This window comes from Cebus imitator, unplaced genomic scaffold (assembly GCF_001604975.1).
Source record: "Cebus imitator isolate Cc_AM_T3 unplaced genomic scaffold, Cebus_imitator-1.0 Scaffold155, whole genome shotgun sequence".
NCBI classification, from domain to species: Eukaryota; Metazoa; Chordata; class Mammalia; order Primates; family Cebidae; genus Cebus; species Cebus imitator.
In genome coordinates this window covers 1,326,410-1,337,478 of record NW_016107470.1, presented here as the reverse complement: position 1 = coordinate 1,337,478, position 11,069 = coordinate 1,326,410, and the positions used below count along the sequence as shown (strand labels likewise).

The window sequence follows — 11,069 nt, the reverse complement described above, 5'->3', positions numbered from 1 at the left end:
AAATCAAGCTGGCCTGCAGGCCAAGATTCACTGTAAAGCTAGGACAAAGCAACAACAACAACAAAAGCTACCACAGCCCTGCAAACTGTCATTCAATTGCTAACTCTGAGCCTAATTTGACTGGAAAGCCAGTATGCCTTTGTAACTCCAATTCCCTACGCTAATCCTTAAACAGCAGTTTAATGCTGTTTTTTTTTTTTTTTTTTTTTTTATTTAAATGTTTGAACATGACAATTGTTTAGTTTTGCATAAATCAAGAAAATACAGATTTAAAATCCTATGAGTGACCTCCTAATCTAGACTGACAGGTTGCCTCACTAATTTGAAGCTTGCATCACTTTTATTTCAAGAATGGGAATAACTTGTAGGTGCACTGAGACTTGGGTAATGGAGGGTCCATTTTTTCAGCTCTTCCACGTGTCTTAGAAATATTATTTGTCAATAACTTAAGGGGCCAAGCATTTCTGGGAACAAGGGCTCTGTTTTACCTTTTCCAAAATCTCTTCATTTCTCAACAATGTGATCATGTGGCGGAAGGAAAGGCCCTTCTGGTCAAATGCTTTCTATGCCAAAGGTGGTGTTTGCCTTTTCTGCTTCCTACTCTGCTCTCACTGAAATCTACCAAAAACCTGAGCAGCATCTTTGGTTGGTGGGGGATCTAGCTCTCTCCTAAGCAGCAATAGAAATGCCACTGTTTCAAATAAACATCTCTTGCAGTAGTCGATACTGGCTCCAACACGGAATGATTAAATAAACCCGATATAAGTCATTAACCTCAACGCCAAGGGATTCAAATCCAGAAAGGCAGTTTCTCTTGCCAAGAAAGTTCCACTGAATTTTCTAAGACCCCCGTGACCTAATTTAAAGTGTTTTTCTTCTCTTTCTCAGGCTTTTTCCATACACAATAGTATGATAAGCTGTTAATTCAATCATTTTCACTTCTCTGCCACCCTTCTTCCCATGATCAAAGAGTATTATTAACTACCCTGAAAACACATTAAATAATCAAGCTGTCAAACAGCTGCCCATCAGTGCGATAATCTCCAATACTGGCATGGCTAAAAAATGATTTAACTGTTTCTTCTCCTTTGCCCACAGCTATTTTTGTACTTCAAACAGCCATTTTGCAGAGAAGCAAAACTGGATGGAAGTACATGTTATTGAGAGGATGTCAATATGAAAAGTGTAAGGGCATAATCCTGGGTCTGAACAGTCGAAGCAAGAAAGTCACAGTTCTGTGGCAGCTATCTTTCACACTTCTGTATTATTAAACAAGCAATCCCATTATCTCCCACTTACCCAGCCATTCCCAGCTAGTCATAAAAGGATATTCTCTCCCAATACACTTTTCAGCAGAAATGGCTTTTTGTTGGTTCTTCCTCTTTCCATTAACACCAAATTGCATTCTACATCAGGCAAAGCTGCCTTAGAAACGGAAATAACAGCCACTGTGACAGCATCCGGTGCCTTAGAATATCTGAGACTATTTACAAAGTAGAATCTTGCTCTATTATGAAGACTGCATGATTGCCCATTTTAAATCAATACAGCCTGCTCATCTCTGTGTATTCTTTTAAATACCCTAATCTGTGTCATCAACTCAAAATTCAATGAAAAACACATCTTTGGTCACTGGATAAAATCATCTTAGAAGATACCTCCCTTGATTTGAATATTTGCAAATGAGTCAAATAGCTTGGAACTCTACAGTGTGAAGGTGAATGGCCTTTAAAAAGCCATGCAGAGTAACTGGGTACATAAAATCTGAACTAAATGTCTCTATAAGGATGATGGACCAATTAGCTGTCTTCTCAGTTCACTCATCCTTTATAATTTCATGTCGAGACACAGGAAGAAACAGGAGAGCTGGCCTAACGCACATGCACATAATGTGTGGGTGAATCCTTAAAAGCACACTTCATGTGTTATCTGGTGGGCATACATCATTTGGGTGTAAACCTATGTATTTTTACACAAGGGTAAATGGTGTTATACATTACTGCATAAATAAAAGCACTAGGGGATTAGGCTACAACTACTAACAGAGAAATGCTATCTTAAAAGAGAGGAAGCATTACAAGAGAAATCTGACCACATTTGGTGACAATACTAAACCAAGGTCACCAGAGAAGCTTCCAACTGTCCTTCAAGTAAAGATGGCTGTGATTCAGAGCATTCAAATTATGTCAAAAGGAAAAAAGAGACTGCAAAGGCAAGATTGGTCTTCCTTTTGTGCTTTTCATTTCCATCTGCTTTTTCTTTCTTTCTTTCTTTCTTTTTTTTTTTTTTTGAGACAGAGTTTCGCTCTGTTGCCCAGGCTGGAGTGCAATGGTGCGATCTTGGCTGACTGCAACCTTCGCTTCCCAGGTTCAAGCGATTCTCCTGCCTCAGCCTCCCAAGTAGCTGGGATTACAGCCATGCGCCACCATGCCTGGCTAATTTTCTATTTTTAGTAGAGGTGGGGTTTTTCCATGTTGGTCAGGCTGGTCTCAAACTCCCGACCTTAGTTGATCCATCCACCTTGGCCTCCCAAAGTGCTGGGATTATAGGCATGAGCCACCATGCCTAGCCGCCATTTGCTTTTTATAATGCAGATGCAAATGAACATACTTAAGAAAGAGCAATGAGCCATACCCTTTCTGATCTGGAAAAGCATGCAAAACAAAAAATAAAAATCTTCAGTGTGAGAGCACATTCTGGAATTACAAGTTAATGGCGCAGGACTTTCTAGATGTATTGCCATATAATTTAAAGAATGTGAAAGTTTATGGAACAGGAGGTGATGAAACAGCAAAATTTGGAGAAACAACAGTAGCTACTTTAGAAACTTGTTTTAAAAAAAAAATTTGAAGACAAGGTCTTACTCCCTTGCGTAGCCTAGGGTGCAGTGATAAAATCATGGCTCACTGCAACCTCAGACTCCTGGGCCCGAGGGATCCTCCAGCCTCAGCCTTGCAAGTAGCTGGGGCTATAGGCACGTACCACCAAGCCTAGCTAATTTTTTTTTTTTTTTTTTTAATTTTTAGAGAGATGAGGTCTCACAGCATTGCCTGGGCTGGTCTCAAACTCCTGGCCTCAAGCAATCCTCCCACCTTAGAAAATCTTATTTCTATAGCTCCTTGTAATTTAGAATGAACCTAATTTAATAATTCATTTCATAGATGAGAAAACTGAGGCCCAAAGAGGGTGACTGAATTCAAGGTCAATAATTAATGAGGCAGAGACCAGCATAGACTCCAGGCACCTACTTCTCTCTAATTAATTTATGTCTCATTTGGTTAACAGGTGAAGAGACTAAGTTAAAATATGAGAAAAACTCTGTAGGGGTCATTTCTGGGGGTCTAGAAGGTCAAATTATTTTCCCAATAATATTAAGATGTTATTTGCCTTTTTATTCTCATTCCCTTTCATGGATGTACAATGGAACTTTCTAGAAATGAAATGATGTGTCATACATATCAAGAAGACTAATACAGTAACAGATATGAGAATGCTTTTTCTTCTATTAAGCCAGATATTAGGGATTTACATAAATATAAAATAATGCCACCCTCACAAAATTTATTTTTGTTTTGGAAAATATAATATTCATAAAAATGTTACTTAAATTAACATATAATAGATTACTATTTTAAATTAATGAATATTTAAATAATTTTGGCTAGATGCAGTGGCTCACTCCTATAATCCCAGCACTTTGGGAGGCAAAGTGGGCAGACTGCTTGAGTCCAGGAGTTTGAGACCAGCCTGGGCGACATGGTGAAACCCTGTTACTACAAAGAAAACCACAAAAATTAGCCGGGTATGGTGGTATGCACCTGTAGTCCTAGCTACCCAGGAGGTTGTAAGGCATGAAAATCATTTGAACCTAGGAGGCAGACATTGCAGTGAGCTGAGATCACGCCACTGCACTCCAGCCTGAGCAACAGAGCAAGACCTAGTCTCAAAAAAATACCAAAAAAATTCTGTTTTAGTTTTGAAAACACAAAATATTGATAAATATAACCTAGATACCAAAACACTCTTCAGAATTCTCAATAATTTGTAAGGGTTTAAAGGGATCCTGAGATCAAAAGGTCTGAGAACTGCTTCACTAGAACATTAAAAAATAATCAGGAAAAAAGTGAAAGAACTTTACAAAAAATATTCTCAACAAAAACCTCTTTATTCCTTCCTGTCTGCATCCTTCTCTCACTCTTGTCAGACACATAATTCCAGTGAGATGGAGGTGAGACTTATATTTACGGTCAATAAAAACAACAGGGTGCCTCCCAGGTTCATGTTTAGGTAGGACAGCATGTGGAGCTGAATTTGAGTTTTGGCTCACTCAGGAATAATGTACCGACCTGATTGGTGAAAATCTAGTTTTTGTAAAGACACATGAAAGTGGCATGCATCCTTAATTCATGAAGAAGAGATTTTACTTAGCTTCTTTCTGAAAGGCTTTCCTGATTTCTGGTTCCAGGTGAATCCAACATGGGAACAAAAATACATTTTTTCTCTATTTAATTCCCTCTTTTCTTGGTTGGGAGTGGACCAACTTTTCTGTAAAAATTTTGTGATCTGCTATAACTTATTTTTTTAAAGTGGAGGCAATGGTAGGCAGGAGCATTGCTCAGTGCAAAACAATTTGTTTATGCAACAACCAGGATATTCAGAGAAAAAAATCTTCTTACAATGGTTGGTGGGAGACCTACTACTTTATGTAGGGGGGTCAAGAAAAGCCTGTCTGAGAAAGAGTTACTTGGGCTGAGACCTGAAGGAAGTGAGGGTGCATGGGATGGGTGGAAAAGAACACACAGATAGATATGGCAAATGCAAAAGTTCTGAGGCAGAGATGTGCTTGGTCTGTGGGAGGAACTCCAAGGAGGCCAGTGTGGCTAGAATAGCATCGGCAAGAAAGAGAGAGACCCAGGGAGGGGGCAGGTTGGAGAGGCAGGGGAGACCAGACTGTGCAGGGCCTGGAGGGCTTTTTTTTTTTTCTTTTCTTTTGAGGCAGGATCTGGCTCTGTGGCCCAGGTTGGAGTGCAGTGGTACAATCTTGGCTCATTACAACCTCCACCTCCCAGGTTCAAGTGATTCTCCTGCCTCAGCCTGGGAAGTAGCTGGGACTATAGACATGCACCACCATGCCTGGATAATTTTCCTATTTTTAGTAGAGACGGGGTTTCACAATCTTGGTTAGGCTGGTCTTGAACTCCTGACCTCATGTGATTTGCCTGCCTCGGCCTCCTAAAGTGCTGAGATTAGAGACAGGAGCCACCACTCCTGCCCAGGACTTTGGATACTATTCCAGAAGAGCTGGGTGTAGCATCTTAGGTGACTGATGTCCTGCAGAGTACTCTTGAGGAATTATGGTGCTAGGTCAGGGATATGGAAAAGCATAAAGTGCAGGCTCAAGGAGCTGCTGTGACACATGCACCACTCGGTGCTGATTCCTGAAGTTGTGCTTGTACACCAGGAGTGACACAGAGTATCAGCTCAGGTTTAGCAAAACTTAAAAATAAATCCCAGAAAATTCCAAATCAATACTTCCCCTGTTTTATGTAATTCTGTGCAGGTGTGCAAAGACATAGCATACATGTGAGATGTACCTGGCACAGAAAATACTCTTTGACAGTGTAGCTCATTATGGTATCTTTCTAGGCATTATCTAACAGTTCGATTAAGCCAATATAGCTAATTTGACAGGCACTAAAGGGTCACTCATGATCCTCAAAGCAGCCTTGTAAGGAAGACAGGGCGGACATGATTCCCCTCCTTTGGTAAATAAGGACAGGCAGTCAGAAAGGTTCCTGCCCACATCACACAGCTGGTTGGTGACAACTGAGAAGAGAGTCAGTCAAGATTCCCTGGCACTGAATTTGGGTTCTTCCCATGACCCTATTCTCCACCTTTTGGCCTCCTAACTTACCAAGGGAGCAACGCCAAACTCAGAAGATTCAAACATCAGGGAGCACAACTCAATCAAAGGAAAACATTACCTCATTGGGAATAACATCCAGGAGCCCTACTTTACCTCAGCGTTAGGGGTTTTGTTCTCTTGTTATACATGGTGATTTCGTATTGACCTAGATACTCCTTTGTGTAATGAACTGTGGGAAAACATTACTTATAGAAAAAGCACCATTTGCAGAAGTGACAGGGTGCCATCATTTCTTTTAAAACCCAAGCATACCTGGTTTTATAGAACTTGTTCTTGTGTAAACCATGGCCTGGATCCATTTACAAACCAGAAAGGGAAAACAGGAAACTAAAAAATTACTTACTAAATAGACGTCAAGCACAGAAGCATTATCATCCTGCACTTCCAGAGTGTTGGGCTCAGTCATCAAGTAGATGGTCCCCTCTTCCAAGGTAAATGTTGAACTGGAAGGTAACCCTTTGCTGAAAAAATAAAGATGAATAATGAGCATGAGGCCTCTGGAACAAAATATAAAGACACCTCCAAAGATGTGGCTAAATAGGGTGACGTGGGCAGCTTTTTGGGATGAAAAATTTGGAGAATTTGAAGGAAATATGGTTATACCTAGAGACATGGTCACCTGAGTTTAAAGAACTCGGTTTTACTAGAAGTGCATTTTGTCTCCCTGCCAGCATGTGAGACACCTCATTACATTCTGGAGAGAGGATTTGTGGATCCTATGCCTTGAGAGTGGTGGGAGGCTGTGAACCTAGGGGCTCATTAATTATCCTTGACTTTGAATGATTAGTTCTTGCTGCTTTAATTTACAGTATTTATATTATGCTAGTTTACAAAGGGTAACCTTGTGCATCATTAGTATTGATGATTTCTTTTTTTTTTTTTTTTCCTTCTTACTTTTTTTTTTTTTTTTCAATTACATCAGTGGTTCTCAAACTTACATGTGCTTCAGAATCCCCTGGAGGGCTGGTTAGAATGCAATTTCTTGGGCTCCTTCCACAAACCTTCTGAGCCAATGAGTTTGGCATGGAGCCCATGGATTTGCATTCCTGACAAGTTCCCAGGTGATGTTCACCCTGCTGGTTCAAGGACCATACTTGGAGTAACAGTGAACCACATAAACACAGAACATCATGCTATATGCTCTGTGAAGATAGCTGGAGCATACCTTAGTAACTATGACAATACCAAAGCCAAAGGAATGCAGGGTAGACAGTATATTGGAGAGACATTTGAAGAGAAGCCATCCTGGTTTTGTTGTGATATAACCAGTGTTAACTGTTGAAGTCACTGGCCCATTTATTTTTATTTATTTCTTTTTTTTTTTTTAGACGGAGTCTTGCTCTGTTGCCCAGGCTAGAGTGCAGTGGTGCAATCTCAGTTCACTGCAAACTCTACCTACCGGGTTCCAGTGATTCTCCTGCCTCAGGCTCCTGAGTAGTTGGGATCATAGGTGTGCACCACCATGCTCAGCTAATTTCTGTATTTTTAATAGAGACAGGGTTTCACCATGTTGGCAAGGCTGGTGTTGAACTCCTGACCTAAGGTGATCCATCTGCCTCGGCCTCCCAAAGTGCTGGGATTATAGATGTAAGCCACTGTGTCTGGCCTGGTTCATTTTTATAGTGTTTAAATTGGGTATTAATTTAGGGGCTCATGGATATACAATATTTTTCTCCATTAAAATCAAAGTTATGTTTTTAACTTGTGGAAATTTGCCATGGGAAGGTTTTGCAGGAACAAAATATTTAAAAAAAGAAATGAGAGAAGAGTAAGATATTGGTGTTTGGAGAGCTGCAGAAGGCTGGGCACTGGCCGTGTGGAGGGAACCAACAGCAGCCTGTGGTCTTCCCTGGGTGGTAGAGCTGAGGGCAGGGCTGGGGAAGGTGGGCTTCATCTCTCCCCTTCTTCTGTGACCCCTTCCAGGTTTAGATCAGAATTCACCTCTTCTGAAAACTCCCCATCTAAAGTCATCCTCTGAGGTTCCTTTCTAAGCCTCCAAGCTGATCAGGAGGCCACTGAGGACACTATAATCTCTGTCCTTCCCGAATCTGGGAACTGCACATAATTCTATATTTGTATATATTTACCTATTAATTGAAGATATGTGAAACATTAAACACCCTGAGCTTTTTAATATTAAAAAAAAAAAAAAAAAACTAGTCAAAAGAATTGTGAGGATCTTAAGAAATAAGGTTCATTTGTATTTTTCCTGATCACAAAAGTCATAATGAGGCTGGGCACGGTGGCTCACACCTATAATCTCAGCACTTTGGGAGGCCGAGGCAGGCAGGTCATCTGAGGTCAGGATTTCAAGACCAGCTCGGCAAACCTTGCCACTACTAAAAATACAAAATATTAGCCAGGAGTGGTGGCACATGCCTGTAGTCCCAGCTACTCAGGAGGCTGAGGCAGGAGAATTGTTTGAACCTGGGAGGTGGAGGTTTTAGTGAGCCAAGATAATGCCACTGCCCTCCAGACGGTGATATTATATAAATATATACTTATTATATAACATATTAATATAATAATATATAAAATAATATGGAAGCTCATATATAAAATAATATTCTGGAAGTGCTTTTTCTTTTTAATTTTTTTAAAGCTTTCATTTTGAAATAACTTTAAACTCACAGAAAAAGGGAAGGAATGCTGAAAAGTCCAGGATACCCTTCCTATCATTTGACCACATTGGCTTTGTCATTATTTCTCTATAATTACCCATAAGCATCTTTCCCTAACCGTCTGAGGAGACTAAATTGCATACAAATCATTACCTATAAAACCATCAGTGTGAATTTCCCCAAAACAAGAACATCCTTTTATATAATACAGTACAATTATCAAAATCAGGAAATGCAGAATACTATAATACCATGATCTAATCTATAGTTGATATGGTTTGGCTCTGTGTTCACCCCCGACTTGTCAAATCTCTTCTTGAGTTGTACTCTCATAGTTCCCATGTGCTGTGGGAGGGAACTGGTGGGAGATAATTAAATCATCAGGGCAGTTTTCCCCATGCTGTTCTCATGGTAGTGAGTAAGTCTCAGAAGATCTGATGGTTTATAAGGGGTTTCTGCTTTTGCTTCTCTCTCATTCTCTCTTACCACCGCCACGTAAGAAGTGCCTTTAGCCTTCTGCCATGATTGTGAGGCCTCCCCAGACACATGAAACTGTGAGTTCATAAAACCCATTTTTCTTCCCAGTCTCGGGTATGTCTTTATCAGCAGCGTGAAAACGGACTAATACAATAGTCCATATTTAAATTTTGCCAATTTAAAAAAATTATTTATGTATTTATTTTGAGATAGAGTCTTGCTCTGTTGCCTAGGCTGAAGTGCAATGGCATGATCTTGGCTCACTGTAACCTCTACCTCCCAGGTTCAAGTGGTTCTCCTGCTTCAGCCTCCTGAGTAGCTGGGATTATAGGCACCTGCCACCATGCCTGCTAATTTTTGTAATTTTAGTAGGGACAGTTTCACCATGGTGGCCAGGCTGGTCTCGAACTCTTGGCCCCAAGTGATCTGCCCACCTTGGCCTCCCAAAGTGCTGGGATTATAAATAAAGGAGCACCTGGCTCCTTTATTTATTTATTTATTTGAGACAGTTTCACTCTCATCACCCAGGCTGGAGTGCAATGGCACAATCTCGGCTCACTGCAACCTCTACTTCCCAGGTTCAAGAGATACTTTTCTCTCAGCCTCCCTAGTAGCTGAAATTACACGTGCATGCCACCATGCCTGGCTAATTTTCATATTTTAGTAGAGATGGAGTTTTGCCATGTTGGTCAGGCTGGTCTCGAACTCCTGACCTCAGATGATTGCTCACTTCAGCCTCTCAAAGTGCTGGGTTTACAGGTGAGAGCCACAGTGTCTGGTCTCTAAAATTTATTTTTTAAAAATGATATGCTCTTCTCCAAGATGGCCAAATAGACACAACTCCGGCGCACAACACCCAGTGAGAGAGATGCAGAAATCCAGAGATCTCCTAGCTCTAACTGAGGTACCAGGGGCATTTCAACAGGTCTGGCCCTACTGTGAACAAAGCCCAGGCAAGGTGGGGAGGGGTGCTGCTTCACCCAGAAAGTGTATCTGACCGGTGAGTCAGAGGCTCCCCCTCTGGCACTCTGGTCCAGATACAGCGCTTCCCCCAAAGCCTCAGCAATACACAGAACAGGGGATCTTTGCCAGTCAAGCCGCGGGAATTACAAGCACAGAGTTGAATAATAATCCAGGACGCTGTCCCGGATTGGTGCACAGACCTAAACAGACACATAAGCCCAAAAGCTGGCTGGGAGAACCTCAGGATCGAGCTATCACCCCTTCCCCCTGCCCTGTAACTGGGAGGACATACGGAGCAGCTTGGCGGGCCCCTACCCCATTACCGGAGAGAGAGGAAGCTGAAAGGGGAAGACAGCCAGGTGCGGCTGGGCAGGTACCTACCCTCCCCGACAAACTTCTGAAGGCTGAAGCTCTGACTCTAGCAGGTTGTGCAGCCAGTGCCAAAGTCTGAGCTAAACGCTTAATGATCCAGCCCAATGGAGGAAGGGCACAACCCACCATTAGAGGGGTGGGAATGGGCTACTTATGTTAACAAAAAACACAGGAAGCCTATGTAGCAACTGGACAGCGTTCCTGACCAACCAGCAGTGCCTAAAGGTCAGGGGAACAAGCGGGCCTAATCTCCCAGTATAAACAAAGACACAGGAAGCTTCTCTAGTAACCTGAAGGAGTCCCTAGACACCCAGTAGTGCCTCGACAGGTAGACAAGCGACCTCATCAAGCAGCTCCCTGACACCACAGCCAGGTAAATCCACAAAGATGGGAAAAAAAACCTGCGCAAAAAAGATGAAACCATCAAAGACCAGAACACCTCTTCTCCTTCAAGGGATCACAACTCCTCAACAACACAGGATCACAACATGACCAAGAAAGAGTATGACGAATTGACAGAAACAGGCTTCGGAAGGTGGATGATTACAAACGTTTCTGAGCTAAAGGAACATGTTCTCACTCAATTCAAAGAAATCAAAAACCATGAAAAAAGGTGGGGCGAAATGCTAACTAGAATACCAGCTTAGAGAAGAACATAAACGACTTGATGGAGTTGAAAAACACAGCACGAGAACTACATGAAGCAAACA

General features: G+C 41.7%; 1 protein-coding gene across 3 annotated transcripts in view; it reads right to left on the bottom strand.

The window, feature by feature from the left end:
- The window catches only part of PIP5K1B (phosphatidylinositol-4-phosphate 5-kinase type 1 beta), a 334,673-nt gene that overhangs the window by 19,367 nt on the left and 304,237 nt on the right, over positions 1-11,069 (bottom strand). For all 3 annotated transcript variants that reach the window (XM_017543423.2, XM_037743820.1, XM_037743819.1), the window contains one exon: positions 6,270-6,387. In XM_017543423.2, the coding sequence (XP_017398912.1) occupies positions 6,270-6,387 (118 nt within the window). The remainder of the gene's footprint in view (positions 1-6,269; positions 6,388-11,069) is intronic.